The following is a 16,530-nucleotide window of genomic DNA, read 5'->3' as shown; positions in this document are numbered from 1 at the left end:
TCTTCCGTGAGGGCCTCTTTCCGTCTTCGTAGCAACAGCTTAGAAAGCTCCGAGGGAGCGCTACCTCCCCGCCACCTCTCCCCCGCCGGACGTCGCTTCGGCGCCCGGCTGGCGAGGGTTCCCCGCGGGGAAGCCGCTCAGTCTGTGCAACAAAACAGACGGGTTTGGGGGGGCCCTTTTAGGCCTAACATGTTTATTCTCAGATCAGCTTCTGAGGTCCTCCGCCCACGTCAGCAGATGGATAGAGAGGATCGGCCCGAGACGGGAAACTTATAAACGCGCATGGGGTGGAAGAAAAAACTAAAACAACGGACGTATTTAACGACCCTAAGTCGTGGTAAAATACTTTGGTTACCGTTTCTGGTTTAAAATGTTGAGTCAACCAGTTAATACTGACTTTTGAATAAAGAGGCTGAGCTGAGTAGACCATAGTTAAGAGCAGAGCAACCAGAGTCTTGCTTCCAGAGTGTCTTTTGGATCGCCAAAATACTAGCTCTTTAGGTACCAAAGTGTGGCTTTTCTGGATTCCCACGCACGCCATCCACGAGTGGTGGATTTCCCCGTTACGCTACGCTAGGCTAAAAGAGGATCAGCTGCTTTGTACTTCAGCGTCTCGTGGGAATGCAGCCTCCCTGCCAGAGCAGCAGTTTCCTCTGATAATTACGGGAGGGCGGCCGTCCTGAGGGCTGCGCCTCCGCGGGCAACGCTCTGGAGGGTGGGACTCAGTTTAGTATAAGAGGCGCGCGCGGCGGGAGCAACTCCTCTCCAGCGCCGCCGTTCGCTCCAGAGGAGGCCCTCGACGTCGCCGCTGCTTCGCGACCGGCAAGCCCCTCGGATTTTAACCATGAGCACCCGGACATCCTCCTCTTACCGCCGCATGTTTGGCGGCGCCAGCCGGCCCGGCAGCAGCCGCTCTGTAACCACCAGCCGCTACTCGCTGGGTAGCTCCATCCGACCGAGCTCCGTGCGCCTGGTCTCCTCCTCCCCCGGCGGCATCTATGCCTCCAAAGCCGTGCGGGTGCGGAGCAGCCTTCCGCAGATGCGTATCGGCGGCGATGCCCTGGGGGTCGACTTCTCCCTGGCCGACGCCATTAACACGGAGTTCAAGGCGAACCGCACCAACGAGAAGGCCGAGCTGCAGGAGCTGAACGACCGCTTCGCCAACTACATCGACAAGGTGCGCTTCCTCGAGCAGCAGAACAAGATCCTGCTGGCCGAGCTCGAGCAGCTGAAGGGCAAAGGCACCTCGCGCCTGGCCGACATCTACGAGGAGGAGATGCGCGAGCTGCGCCGACAGGTGGACCAGCTCACGAACGACAAGGCGCGCGTGGAAGTGGAACGCGACAACCTGGCCGAGGACATTCTGCGCCTGCGCGAGAAGTAAGCGGCGGGGAAAGCGGGTCGGGTCCCGGAGGCGCGCTGAGCCGCGACGCGCTCGACGGGCCCCGTTTGGCTGCGTCGCGAAACAGTGAGCCCCAAAGAACCATGGTTTGGGAGCCACAACGGCCGGCTGCGTATAAGCTAGGATATCGAAGCACGTTGTGTGAATTCAGCCTCGAGAGCCGACTGGGTTTCACGAGAGGGGCTGCATCCCGTGGCCGTCGAAACCGACTAGCTGGGGACTTTCTTTCCGTTAGACTAAAACTATCCGTTAATGGCTGCTCGCTTGCCAGAGAAGGGCACGTATTCTTGGGTGGAGTGCCACGCCCTGCCGAGCAGATAATGGGTGTGTCCACTGGCGGTAGCAATCGGACTGCAAGTTAATTGAGAACGGGGGGGGGGAGGGCGAAACAGCCGCCTTTTCTCAGTATCTCCCAACTAACTTGGGCGTTGTGTATTCCTTTTTAATGCATAAACTTGAAGATTGCAGAGGGCAAACACCAGTTTAAGAGACATTTCATTTCTGGATTGGAGATCCTGTATGTAGGTTCTTTTTAATAAAAGCAGAAAGGTACAGCTATATCTAAATCTGTGCAAATAAAACAGTAAGTGGATTTCTTAGTTTTCAAGAAGTTGTAGCTGTAGTTAAGCATGAGGTGTTTTCAGTTCTCCCCTAAAGCCAGTGTGTTAGGTCTGGTTAATTACTTAATTCCAAAGTTTGGTTTCTTTAATCACTCTAAAAGCTTGTGAGTATTTCAGAATTAGTTCTTTATGCTCTCACTAGGGCTGTTGGAAATTCTAAGTATGATAAACTGCATGGAAAAGTTGACAGACTTCCAGAATGAAGCTTGTGGTTTTTTTAAAAAAAAATTGGAAGCACAATAAACCTCTTTGTCCAGAAGAATTCACTAGGCAATCGTCTTCCCACGGTCTGCAGCACAGAAACAAATGATAGCGGGGTTTTCTTTACTTTGATGCTTTGTAGCATGGATAGGCAACATTTGGGCGGCTGAGTTCACACTTAACATTTACTGAAGAGGAGAGATGAAATTCTCAATGGGTGGTGCTACATCATGTATCTGGCCAGATCTGGGATTTATTTTTTTCTCCAATTTTTTTGAGGGGGGTATTTTTTTTTTGGTTAATTCTAGGAATTAGTTTGTTTTCAAATTTCCTTCCTCAAATTTTTCACCAGCCCCAACATATTGGAGGGTAACAAGGAAAGCTGTGATATAATTGGACAGTAGTAGATGAAAAGGCTTCAGCAACTATAAAATGAAATAAAGCTTAGGGGTTTGTAAGTTGCCCATCCCTGATTATATACCGTAGTTAACTGTTTAGTGGTTTAGTAGAGTGTGGTTTACTAAACCTTGCACTGATGTGGTTTAAGTATAAGTCCCATCCAGCTCAGAGGGATTTGCTGTAATACATTTACGTAATTTGCAGTTGATTGCTGCTTTTGTGTCTGCTTAAGAGTAAGCCCTTCAGAATTCAGGTAAACTTGCACTAAATCATGCTATTCTTCTCTGCCTGTTGATATTTCAGTTTGTGCTGGTACTGGAGAACCAAATTCTGGCTTCATTGGTACCAGAATTATAAGACTTAGACCAGAGTACTGGGTTGGTGAAAAGATGCAACTTTGGGAAAAAACTTGAATTTTAGCAAATTGAATTTGTGGGATTAGGCAAACTGTCCAAAATGAGGATCAGCAGTTTTGCTAATTTGGTTGAATGAAACAATATTTTTGGCAGGGCTTCTGACAGGGATATTGGTGGATTACATAGTGCTGTTCAAGCAGTTTCACTTCAAGGTTGGTCACACCACAATGAAAAAGGATCCATAGCAAAGATGGAACCAGATACTTTTCTTGGAAGTTCTGTTCTCGCTTTGTGCTTTTTCTTTCTCTCTTGGGTGTGGCTGCCTATTAGGTCTAATCTTTTTGTGATTGACTTTTTGAACATCTTTGAATTATATCTTTATTTTTTCAGACTTCAGGATGAGATACTTCAGAGAGAAGAAGCTGAGAACACCCTACAGTCTTTCAGGCAGGTTAGTATTAGTCACTTTCCTTGGAGAAGTAACTTTAAAGCCATCTAGTGGCTAAAAAAGCTGTGGGCAAGCAACTTCCTGGTACAAACCATGAATGCCTAAAGAGGAGCCTTGCTATTGTTTGATCAGAACACATTTTGTGTTGCTTCTAATGAGTCTACATTTTGAGTATTGATACACTAATAATTTTATTAGAATGTTGGTTTATCCATTGAGAGGCCTATCTTCTAATCCAGAAATTCTGTGTTACGCATCAGCCGGACAGCTATTTCTGTGAAAACTGCAAGAGAAAGATAATGCCCTTTGATTTCTCCTCTCCAATAATTGGGATTGAGGCCTACTACCTTTAATTCTGGAAGTAACATACAGGGCTGGAAATTATATGTTATACTACATATTGATTTATGTGCCATAAAGATACACTTTTGTGTACGCAGGAAGGGCAGCTTTTCATAAGATACTGTCTGTTACTATCTGACAGAGGTGTAATGTTTTTCTTGTACTGGGCTGGATCCAAGCTTAGTCATAATTAGAGAAAACCCACTAAAATCAGTGGGGCAAGTAATGGCTTTGACAAAATCTGGGCCCAACTTAATGTCTTGCATATCTTAGTAACCCTGAGAGTCAGGGTTTGCTTCTTGCTAATAAATAACCAGCTTGTGACCACGTAGCTGAGATTTTCACTGCAGAGGATTCAAAATTATCCCTTTGACCATTACTTTCTATCTGACTTTCTGATCTGAGCTTAGATTAACTTGAGAACACATTAAAGCTTCAGAATTGTCCACTGAGATGTTTCTAGAGCCAAGATTTTAGAAAAATTCTGTCAAAGTTTTGCCTGCTACACAAGAAGTTCTATGGAATCTATTCCGCCGCCCCCCCTCCAATTTGGTAAGGGTGAAAGGGGACCATCTGTTCTCTCTGCTGAAAGGTATTAATAGTTTCTATGGGATTCAGTCTGGAATGTGGAGGCCTATGTTTCAGCCAGTGTGGTGGCCACAGATTGAAATAACAGAAGCTTTTGTATTCTGGGGTGCTTCTAACCAAAGGCTGCATTCTTACTGAATGTGTCATGATGCAAGCCTATTTTAAGAACCCACAATTAAAGTATTGGTCACTTTATCTATTACAGTTTCTGAGTAGGCTCTGAACAAGGTTTTTTAACTGCTGGCCTGAGTACTAGCCCAAAGCCACTTTTTTTTTTTCTTTAGAAAGATGTTAATTTAGGGTTGAACCTTCAACAGTTCATATAGTTTCCTTTCCCACAAGACACAGGGGAGGGATGAAAAGGCACCAAAGCTGTTGTTCATTCATCTGAAATGAACTTTCTTAAAAGTGTGAAGGAAAAAGTGCTGAATCTGAATGTTAATTTACATATAATCATCTTTGCCCATCATTTAGTTTAGCTTTTTAAACAGGCTGCCATTTAGCTTAAATTAAAAAAAAAAATCACTAAGAAATTTTCAATTGCCAGACCCCAGGGCTCTTTTCTCCTAAAGAATTTAAAAGAACTAGCATGTAAGGTTTTTTTTATTTAGTAGGCTGTGTTTTTGTTTATTTAACTAGCAAAGATAGGCTAGCTTTTGCCTGTTCTAATATTTTTTTTCCATTTTTGAGCCAAGTAATCAGTTGATGGAAAAGACTCTAGTCATGTATGCTAGGAATTGACAGCGCTGAACTCAGGTGTCAGTGGCACTCCTACATGACATTTGGGGAAGCCCAAATTAAATATTTAAGTTTGCCAAACACTCCCAAGATTTGGGTGTTCCTACATAAGATGATTGGTGGTTTAATACACTTACTGCCTTCCCAACCCCTAAAAAATAAAGATAAGTCCAGTTTTACCCCTGCGTTCCTCTTGTAATCCTTTTGAGGACCCAAAATAATGAAAAATCAAAAGTGGGAGTTCAACTGAAAACAATCATGCTTTAATTTTTAAATATTTTTATGAATATTATCCAAGACTGAAATCATATATACACAGACATCTTGTAGAAGCCTTGATGACATCCCACATTATGTCATCACACAAATGGTATGACTGACACACATTCTGTAATGCATGTTGTTTGTGTGGTCACTTCATATTATACCTCTGCAGCGTGCTTATATTGATACACCGGGTTGGCAACCAGAGGTTCAAGGCCTCATGCTATTAAACCCCATTTGATCTTTTTTTTTTTTTTTTTTATCCTAAACTCCTCAAATCTTGGGGCTGGGGAAACATTCCTGATTTTGCCCATGTGTGTGGCGCACACACCTAATACTGGAAGCATCTTGCAGCAACCCCATATTTGTCACCCTTGGCTATTCATGTAGGATTCCAAGACCTTTTTTTGTTTTTTGCTGACTTTTAGGAGTAATTAAATACTATGTGAGGGCAAGGAATGAACTTAAAAGAAATGGGTGGGGTATAAGGAAAATCTAGCTTTTGCTCTAGACATGTTCACACTGTGTAGACTGCATCCTCAATCTGGCTTCCTCAAATAAAAGCAAAAGTATCTTAGAATTCTCTTTAGCAAGATTTACTGAGATGAACAGGACAGGGCTACAAGAATTTCAGGGATTGAACTATTTCCTATTTAGAAACCATTTATCCCCTTCCTGAGACTCAGTTGGAAGGTGGGGCTTTTCACTAATAACAGAATCTTGCAGCTGGTTGTTTACAAATTGGTTCCTGAATCTTTCATCAGTCTGAGAACGTTACATCTTCTTCCCTTGTCCTGTCCATATCTAGCTCTGGTCATATTCCACAAGAACTGTATGAAGTCCACAATACCCAAAAGCTTTTAGTCCCAAACTCTGTGATTACTTGAGTGTAAGCCCCACTAAACTTTATGGAATTTATTTTTGAATACATGGATGTAAGCTTGCATGGTGACTTGCTTCTTGGAATGCTTTAAAGCTGTACAAGTTTCAGGAACTGATTTATTTGTGAACTGACAGATTTGCATATCTCGAGGAGAACAATCTAAAGTAGCCCTTTAGCCACCAAAATTGTATCTGTCACTCTAAGATAGAAAACAGAATCTGTGTGTGCGTCCAGTTAATTCAGCTAACCTAATTACATCTCCATGCACAAATGAAGTGGCCACTAATCTTTGGGATTTATAATTTAGTGTTAGCTCAAAATTTGACTATGATTTCCTAATTAGGTCCTAATTAAAGGGACAGCATGATTGGATTCACCCACTGGCAAGCTATGGTTTATTTAACCATTATTAAACTTGGGCTATCTCAGCTGAAATCATGAGAGACCTGTCCCGTTAATTTTCTGGATTTGGAACCCCAAATTTCATGACTCTTCCTGGTGCCTGAAAAGATTGCTAGCTTCTGACTTAATATAAACTTAGATAACGTCTTTTTTCATTTGTGTTATGATCCACTGTTTTGTGTCTGTTTCCAGTTGCTGCTTTGTTTCATACCTTTTCCCATCATTATGCTACAATGACAAAAGAAAGCCTCACTCTGTTACACATGGCCTGCTTTGCAGTAGAGAGATTCTCTTCTCTGTATCATAGGCCTAATGCAGCTTTTCTCAATCTTGGTGGCTTTAAGATGCATGGACTTCAACGCCCAGGAATTCTGGGCGTTGAAGTCCACACATCTTAAAGCCACCAAGGTTGAGAAACACTGGCCTAATGGTAGTAATCATGTCAGCTTGCAAAATACCTTTTCAGTATGGCAGCATTTGTAGATACTTCCTTAGCTGAATATGGGCAGCAATTCTTTGTGGGACCACAGTTGTCTCAAAGCTCTCCTGCTTTGAGAGCTGAAGGAGCGTGGTGGGGAGGCAATGAAGTCCTTGGCAGATTTCTCCATTTTGTTCAGAATGTTCGGTGGGGAGGGCTAGTGAAACATTGCATTAAACTCATTGTGGGCTTAGTTTCACATTTGTTTCACTGGTGGATGGGTTTTGGTTTGGTTTTTTTTAGTGGAAATCTGTTCCATCATAATTTAGCATTTTGTAGCTGAAGATCAACTGCACAGTCTTGGGGCTGCCTGCTGTTTGCCTTCTTTGCCTTACTAATTACTAAGGAAAGGCGTGGGCACCGAGTAGGATTGAATGCATTTAACCATAACCAGATGACTTTCAATCCAGCTTGAAAGTCATCTGGATATTGTTAAATGTATTCAGTGAATACTGGGCTAGAAAAAAGACTTTGAAAAGGATGTGAAGTCATACTCTTGGCTTACACTTGCCTTGCTCAAGCTTAGATTTCTGAATTTGTATGCTTAGTTTAATTGCTTTGTGAAAAGGTCCAGTAATTCTGCACAGAGCGTAGGAGAACAAAGTGTACTGATACAAATTCTAATTTTTCCATACACTGCCAGATACACCGTGCTTCAGTTTGGGTTGTAGCATTTTTTCCCTCATTTTGGATGTTTCTCTGTTTGCCTGGAAACATATCTTTAATGAAAACAACATTGCTTGCAGATGCAGCATTTTTGCTACCATGAATGGAATGTGGAGCAAAATTCACGGTCATTAATCAGAAATGGAAGAGTGCCTTCTGTTACAGAAATCTGCTAAGTTTGTATAACCCTTAGAGGAGTCCCCCACCCCCATATCCTTCAACAACACTGTGTCTGTTGAGCTGGTATGTGGTCAAGGGGCTTCTTAGTAGCTTCTTTCAGTCTTTGAAACTCTCTGCCAAGGAAGGCCAGGACAGTTTGTTCATCTGTTTCACTGGTGAGCAAAGACATTTTATTGTGCTTGGCTTTTAAGCTGACTTCGCTGAAGTAGGTCCTAACTATTGCATGATCTTTCTTTTTGTGTTTTCTTTTATGCTTGAACTATATACATTTTGTATTCAGTTTATATTTTATTATGTCTTGAGTACTGTTCTTAGAGGAAAGGTAGGGTGTAGATTTTGAGAAATAGTTTGTCATGTTATCTGCTCCTGGCTGTTAGTTGCCTTAATGCAATCTTTGGTCCTCCAGATGTTATTCAGCTGTAACTCCCAGTGACCTTCAAATCGCTATATTGGTTGGTGCTGCTGGGGACTGTAGTTCTGAAAGACTGCAGGTTCCCCAACTTATAGTAGCCTAATAGGCACAGTGTCCCATTTGCTTACAGGTAGTCCTCATTTAGCTATTGCCTCATTTAGCAACCGTTTGTAGTAACAACAGTGATGAAAAAGTAAACAGTCCTCACGTTTACAACCTTTGCAGGTCTGTAAAGCAAAGGAAAGCTGAAATAAGATCATAAGCACAGTTGCAGTTTCACTTAGTGACTACTTCGCTTAACAACCAATTGCTGGTCTGAATTGTGGTCACTAAATGAGGACTTCCTATACACTGTATACATATTGTAGTCAAATGAAATGCAAGCCTTGCTCAGGATTCACTGACAGTGATGTTTTTTTTTAAAGACATGGCAACTTCATACTCTCATCCTGTCCCATGTTTTAATATTTTTTTTAAAAAGTGAAGATGCTGAATGGTATTATCAATTCCAACTCGTGCAAACCTGGAACATGTTAATTACAATAAATTAGATTTATTTTTTCTTCCCTCAGGATGTTGACAATGCCTCCTTGGCCCGTCTGGATCTTGAACGCAAAGTTGAATCCCTGCAAGAAGAAACTGTCTTCTTGAAGAAACTTCATGATGAGGTACATCATTTTGAATACAGATATCTGGACAAAGAATCATCTTGGTAAATGTTCACTTACCAGTATTTGTTCATCTCTGAAGGAAATCCGTGAGCTGCAAGCCCAAATCCAGGATCAACATGTCCAGATTGACATGGATGTTGCCAAGCCTGATCTCACCGCAGCCCTGCGTGATGTGCGTCAGCAGTACGAAAGTGTTGCTACAAAGAACCTTCAGGAAGCTGAGGAGTGGTACAAATCCAAAGTAAGTAAAGTGTTTTCAGTAACATTTTAAGGAGAAAAAAGTAAATTTGTAGTTCAGCAACTCAAAGTTTGAACTTCTATCTTGTTGACTGACTCAAGGTGGAACAATTGTATGTGTGTGTGCATGCACACATGCACCCTTTAATGCACATTCTGGAATACTCTGAACCTACGTTTGGACTTAATAACATTTCAGAAATAATTATGCCCATTAAAGGTGGCCTGTATATATTTAAAATATGCCCTATTCTTTATTTTTGAATGCTAATATTTGCATGCTTGTCATTTAGAAAACAATACCCTGCATTTTCTGCTTTTAGAAAAGAACCTTGGCAACGCATGCATTTTTCAGTTAATTAAGTAATAGGATAGTTCAGTATTTGCCTACTCAAAAGTAGATCCTGTTAAATTCAGTGGGGCTTACTCAAAGATAAGCATGTGCAGCTTAAATTTGCCCTGACATTATTAGCAGCCAGATTTTTCTGTATGAAACTCAAATATATTTATCACTCATCAGAGTCACTGGTCTGAGATGGGCGGCTATATAAATTGAATGAATGAATGAGGGATTAAAAGTGGTCCATAAATATTCTTAAATAATTCAACTCAACTTATTGGTTATCACTAATCTAAATTATTCCTTGTATCTTCTGTCCTGAAGATTCCTTCTGCACTGTTGCTAAAAAGTGTTGGAGAATCAGTGAGGGGTTTGGTTTTGTTGTTAAAAAGCTGGTGAAATCCTGTAGGGATTACTTTTGCCTTGTAAACAGAAGCTCTGCAAATAACATGAACAGGAGTTAAGACTGTAATCTTCCAAAGCAAGCTAATTAAAACATGGAGTTTTTTTAATATGCAAGTTTCAATGAATCTCAATAATGCACAGCTGGCCCACCAGAAGTGACTTAAGTAAGGTATGAATTTGTCACTGGATTCTGCTGATTTAGCACTAATATTAAATATTTGTACTAGCTTTTGCTAAAGGAGAAGGGCTGCATTCAGCCTTTTGTGTCCTCCTAAGGGCCGTGCTGAAAAAAGTAGGAGCAACTAGAAAAAGTAGTGGATCCAAAAGGAGAAGAAGGCAGGGCCAAAGCAAAATTGGACACATTATTATTTGATAAATTGAATAATGGAAAATAATATACATTGCCAATTCAAAAGGAAATCATGCATGCCTTATAGCAGGCAGGACAGTACCTTCCCATGAGTACCATGGCCACTCTGGCCTGGTATACCATATATACTCGTGGACATCTGCAGATAAGCCAACTCTTGAAATTTTTGTATGTTTTAATTTTCGCAATTGGCTTATCCACAGGTGGCACGTTTTTCATTGAATTTTGGTTAAAAATTTGAGGGTCGGCTTATCTCCAGTATTTACCTGAAAGTATATATGGGTATTTAAAAAAAAAAAAAACCATATATACTTGCGGATACAGGTAGTCCTCGTTTATTCATTTAACGACAGTTCAAAGTTTCAGTGGCCTTAGGAAAAGTGCTTTATGACCTGTACTCGCACTTACAACCATCACAAACCATCACACCACCACCCATGCAGTCACATCACCGTGATTTGTGACCTTTTTTACGATGGTCGTTAAACAAATCACGTAGTTAAGTGACTTCTGGCAAAAAAAGTCCATTGGAGAAACGATTCGCTTAATGACCACATGATTTGCTTAATGATTGTCGTAAAAATGGTTGTAAAATCGGAGTCCAGTCACATGGTGACTTGCCTAACAACCACCCTACTTAACAGCCAGTTTTCCAGTCCCTATTGTAGTTAAGCGAGGATTATCTGCATGCCCATCTGACCCAATTTTTGGGGTGTATTTTTGAACCTAAAATCCTTGACTTATCCATGAGTACATATAGTATATTTTTTTTCTTTAAGACTGGAAATAAACTGTTCCAATCCAGCTGATTAGATTGTAAACAAACATTCAGAGGATTTTGTCATTCAAGTAGAGCATTTGAAAAGAAGATAAATGGATCTGTTCCTAAATAATTCCAAAGTTTCGCTTTAGATAATTTTGTATACTGTGTATTATTTGCCAGCTCTAACATGCATAAAAGGCTGGTTGAGATCATCATCATCATGTTAAACCATTACTTGTTTTGTTCAGTTATCTGGATCCACATGGTAAGCCAGACCAGACCAGCTACAAAATAGCACAGTACAGTGTGTGAACCCGGCCAACTAATTGAATAAACTATGATAAGACAAATTAATGTGAACCCAGTTACTGTTCACAGGCAGTTGGTCACTCGAATTCATTGTTGCAATGATGATAGCAAACCGCACCTCCAAATTTTGAAAGTAAACGAAATGTCTCAGGTCCTCATACAACCCAAACCAATTACAATCTTCTCATGGAATGCAGGTTGGATCAAAGGAAGGGTGTTTTTTATTCAAGCACGTTTACAGTTGCTAACCTAGTATGGTGATGTTAGTTTGCAGATCTGTCTGAAGCAGCCAGCAGGAACAATGATGCCCTGCGCCAGGCTAAACAAGAAGCTAACGAGTACCGCAGGCAGATTCAGTCTCTCACCTGTGAAGTGGATGCCCTTAAAGGAACTGTAAGTGAGAGACACAGCAAGAAAGTGATGGCTTTTGTTGACCTTCAGGGTTTGTCTTTTGTTACTGTTTATTATAAGTTAAAACCCAGCTATATTGTTCGACTAATGGGCCAGCCTGCCAAGCAAAATAACAGCTGAATCATTTATGAAATAGTTTTTTTAAAGGTTGACTTGTGTTACAGTAGAGAAAAGGAAATGGGTTGAAGGGACTTTTTTAACCTAAAAAATCAGGAAGAGAGGAGAATTTGCCAGTTTTTTGTCAGGGGCATAGCTCCAGCGTTAACTTCAATTGTGTGCTATGTGACTGATAGTTGTGGTTGAATACATCAGGACATGTTTTCAAAAATCATTTCAGAGTGAGTCTTTGGAACGCCAGATGCGTGAGATGGAGGATAACTTTGGGGTTGAAGCTTCCAACTACCAAGACAGCATTGCCCGGCTTCAGGAGGAAATTCAGAACATGAAAGAAGAAATGGCTCGCCATCTCCGCGAGTACCAAGATCTGTTAAATGTAAAGATGGCTCTTGATATTGAAATTGCCACTTACAGGAAACTGCTGGAGGGAGAGGAGAGCAGGTACAAAATGCATTGGCTGAATTTGGGGCAGGCTGGTGTCAGTACAATCATACATAGCTTCATCTCAATCTGAATTTTGTCCGTTTTTCTTTTTTTATAGAATTTGCGTGCCAATTCCAACTTTTGCTTCCCTGAATCTGAGAGGTAAGTAGCTAATGGCTGTTTCAAGAAATGCAACTTCTTTCGGCTTTCACTTAGCATTGGGAGGTCTCATTTTGGCATCTGATCAAGAGAAATAGCTTAGGCTTCACAGGTTAGTGTGCCCCAAATCATGCCCACCTGATTTTTTTTGAAGAGACAAGTGCGGTTAAAATGCCTACATGGGTGGCATATGGCATAAATGGTCAGAACGCTTACTTGCTTTAGTTTCTTCCTCTCTTGATTCTTATTAGTAGTTAAAACACTAATGGTCTGGTAGTTACACAGAAGTTGCCAGCTAGTGGACTTCAGATATTTTGGACCACAGCTTACTCAGTGCCTTAGCAGTGACCAGGGCTGAAGCTGATGGGAACTGAAGTACAAAATCCTTATAATTTACCAGGTTGCCCTTTCTCAAGGTTTTCTTGCCTTTCTTGAGCCTCGTCCCTAAAAACAGCATTACTACTGTTTGAACTCACATATGTTGGAAATTGCATGCTGGAGGTTGTAATCCATAGTATGTCTTTGCATCTACAGAAACAAATCTTGAGTCTATCCCGGTGGATACCCACTCAAAGAGAACACTCCTAATCAAGACTGTTGAAACTAGAGATGGCCAAGTGAGTGCTCTTAACCTTAATTAGTAGATAAAGAGAAGGAAATGTTTATATGAGCTATTTGTTTAGTCATACATTTATGCAGCTTTGCAGGATTGGCCTGAGTCATTTGATGGCTGAGGCAATGGTTAAGATGACACCTATTCTCATCCAAGGTGCAAAAGCCTGTTGAATTCTAGCCCAATTTAGACAAGCATATTCACACTAAAAAGTGACAGGTCCATTTGGGCAGCATAGAACAGTTTGGTACTTTTCTGTCCCCTCGCTCTGCTTAATGATTGGGTTGACCATGCGGCTTTGGAAGCAGAATTAAAACATGTTTTCATACCTTGGCTACTGCCATTTGCCAGTGCAGATTCCCTGTAATTTTCTCTGCCCATCTGCAATTGGATGAAGGCCAGTCCAGGCAAGATCCAGATGAGAGCATCTTTCTAGACACCATCTGTTTGGGTTGAGGAACAATGCTGAGCTTGCCTCTGGTAACATAGCCAAAGCTGGAGCCTATGCTAAGTTGACTCTGATTTAATCCTACTTGAAAACAGATTCTTTGCTCTCATCAATGGGAAATTAATCCTTACTGATGTTTGTTCCCATCAATTTCTGTGGCCCTTCTCAGACTAGATTTGGATCCAGGTTAATGTTAGGGTAAAACTGTTGATAGTATCAACTAAATGGAAATTTACTACCCACAAAAAAAGCATAGATGCCTAGAATAGTAAATGCAGTTTAGGTGTTTGCTATCTCTAAACTGAGAATTAACATTTTTGTTAAAAAAAAAAAAAAAGGGGGATGTTTCTGAGGCAGTGTGGACATCATACTGTGGTTGTATGCCTAGAACGTAATTCTGTAAACAAAGAATACAAGCTAATAAAAACAAGGAATCCAAACTATAAACCATTAAAGCTCTGTTCAGTGGATTTATTCAATGGCTGGATCAGTTCAAAGCATTGCCTATAATGTGGAGAAATTCCACACTGGTTTCTGTGCATGAGTGAGATAGCAGTGCCAAGGACAGCTTCTGGTAGAGCAACTAACACAGATTAAGTTGAAGGATGTGATGACAGAAGCTCGGTTATCTCTAAAGTGTAAAGTTTCAATGCATGTAACTCTTCTAGTTTTGACTTAGAAGGAAAAGCCTGGGCGAATGGTCCAAAGAGAAAGCTGTGGGAAGTTGGCATACTTTTGAGATCCCTGGTAGGGGTACTGCAAAGGGCAGTAGGGATCACTGAATTAAATGTTCTGCTTGCTTTCAATGCAGAAGGTGTAAATGGCAGATCATTTAATGATTTGCAGTAGATTAACTGAACTTGGTTTAACAGTAACAGCAATGACATGACTTGTCCTGAATCATATGGCTGAAGTGAAGAAAGTTTGGCATAACCAGGACCATATTTGTGTGGGAGCATTATCAGCTTGCTTGATGTTCAAAATTTCTGGGCTCAGCATTCAGTAATGCTAAGTGTGGCCCTTTCATACTAGGCTTCTAGAACTGCAGCACATTGGATTTGCTTCCAGAAGACACAGAGGCATGCAAATAGAGCATGTGTTGCCAACTCTTGTAAAACACTGCATCTTTCCTGGGATCATGACCCACAATCCCAAGAAAAGCCATTGCAAACTCAGTGACTCCCTGCCCCCCATCCATCATGCTTTGAACCACTGACCTCGTGGGCTACGGATGGAGAGGTTCATATTAGTTTTCTCAGCATCAGTTCAAATGTAGAAAATGCTTAAAAACAAAAGAAGAAAGCCCTTAAAGTCACCAGTGAAATGTTTAGCAGCCAAGTCCACTGACAGTGAGTTACCATTCTAATACTTGATGTAATTTGTCTTAATAGGTAATCAATGAAACTTCTCATCATGATGACCTGGAATGAAGAGTGAGAGTAACACATCTGGTGCAGAAACAAAAGGATCTTTTACCAGCAACACTAAAAAAAAAACAGCTTTCAAGTAGTGGTGTGCAAAATGTTTCAAGTTTGAAACACCCCCTTTAGGATAGGGCCACTTTGATTTTGGGACACTTCCATGATGCTCAAAACAGCATCAGAACACTTCCAGTAAGGTAGTTTCAAACTTAAGGCAGGGCTTTTCAAGTTTGAAACAGTTTGCACGCTTACAGTTTCAAGTGCCTTTCTACATGTTTTTTCCAAGAGCGCAAGATGGTTACAGTAGAAAAAATAGATCTTAGATCTTGAGAATTGATTCTTTCTTGATGGATTAGGAGGGCTACAGAAAAGAGGGCTTAGTTGAGACAACTATCTTATGCTGCAGTACTGTTTTTTAAGTTTCTGTATTCAATTAAATTACTTTTTTCAGCACAGTATGCGTAACTCTTATTGCTTCAATAAACATTTTGGAAATGGCTAATTTGTTAATTTGTTTCCATTTTGGCAGGAGCAAGAAATGTATTTATCATGGGGTTCAATATAAGTGTGCAGATCAGCTGGGAAAACTTGGACCTTTGTTTAAATGAGGATTATACAATAAATATATGTGCATTTTGAGGAGATTATGGGGGGAAATAAATTTGTAGGGTGTTTGTCTTAGTGCCTTCAAGTCAGTGTTGACTCCTGGTGACTTCCTGGACAAGTCCCTGGAGTTTTCTTGGCAAGGTTTTTCAGAGGTGGTTTGCCCTTGCCTCCTTTGTAGGGCTGAGAGAGAATGACTGGCCCAAGTTCACCCAGCTGGCTTCATGCCTAAGGTGGGATTGGAACTCAGGGTCTCCAGGATTCTAGCCTGATGCCATAACCACTACCCCAAACTGTCTCTGCCAAGGTTATTTAACAAGGAATTACTATACAACAAGGGGTGGATTGTGTTTTCCTAACAGCAAAAATTTATTGAGAGGAAAGGGTTTTCCTTCCCCAGACTAAAACGGTGACTCTTGAATTTGGAGACGTTTTCCTATTTTTTTTAATAGATGGCATTTTTAGAAGTTTATTTTCCCTCTCCAGTGTAGTTTCAAAATTTGATTCTGTTACACTTCCCATAATTGTTGGGCTGCAAAAAGGACAGAATACTTTTCCCCCCTTGCAACAGCACTGATCGTAGTATCTTAGTTAGCCTGAGGCTCTACCTCTCTCCAAAATGCTGAAGCAGCAGCAGCAGCATCTTGACTGCCAAGGGGCCAGGGAGATAAAATTTGTATGCTTCTGCCATAGAGGTGAGTTCCCATGTTCTTTGCAATGCAGCGGCAACTTTATAATGATACTGGATTGGGTTTGGAAGAAACTACAGAGATTTATCTTGGTAGCATGTAAGATGTAACCAGCTCTGTAAAGCTAAGCAGGATTGGACCTGGTTAGTATTTGGATGGGAGTATTGTAAAA

At 41.1% G+C, this 16,530-nt stretch overlaps 1 protein-coding gene across 1 annotated transcript; it reads left to right on the top strand.

Moving 5' to 3' along the window:
• Nucleotides 1-752: 752 nt before the first annotated feature.
• On the top strand, nucleotides 753-15,568 carry VIM (vimentin). The gene is made up of 9 exons (XM_007422413.3): nucleotides 753-1,380; nucleotides 3,369-3,429; nucleotides 8,952-9,047; nucleotides 9,130-9,291; nucleotides 11,742-11,867; nucleotides 12,223-12,443; nucleotides 12,544-12,587; nucleotides 13,119-13,201; nucleotides 15,037-15,568. The coding sequence occupies exons 1-9, from the start codon at nucleotides 845-847 to the stop codon at nucleotides 15,073-15,075; spliced, it is 1,368 nt and encodes a 455-aa protein (XP_007422475.1). The 5' UTR covers nucleotides 753-844; the 3' UTR covers nucleotides 15,076-15,568.
• The last annotated feature ends 962 nt before the right edge of the window (nucleotides 15,569-16,530 follow it).

The sequence above is a fragment of the Python bivittatus genome, unplaced genomic scaffold, assembly GCF_059951505.1.
Source record: "Python bivittatus isolate LINGU-HERP-01145 unplaced genomic scaffold, Pbiv_v1 ctg000610_np1212, whole genome shotgun sequence".
NCBI classification, from domain to species: domain Eukaryota; kingdom Metazoa; phylum Chordata; class Lepidosauria; order Squamata; family Pythonidae; genus Python; species Python bivittatus.
This window is presented reverse-complemented; position numbering and strand designations above follow the sequence as displayed.

What these genes read in the sequence shown, in the direction of transcription:
- VIM (XM_007422413.3), top strand. Translation starts at nt 845, where the DNA reads ATGAGCACCCGGACATCCTCCTCTTACCGCCGCATGTTTGGCGGCGCC. An exon ending in TGCTTCCCTGAATCTGAGAG is followed by an intron (nt 12,588 to 13,118) that starts GTAAGTAGCTAA and finishes TTGCATCTACAG; the next exon opens with AAACAAATCTTGAGTCTATC. An exon ending in TTGAAACTAGAGATGGCCAA is followed by an intron (nt 13,202 to 15,036) that starts GTGAGTGCTCTT and finishes TTGTCTTAATAG; the next exon opens with GTAATCAATGAAACTTCTCA.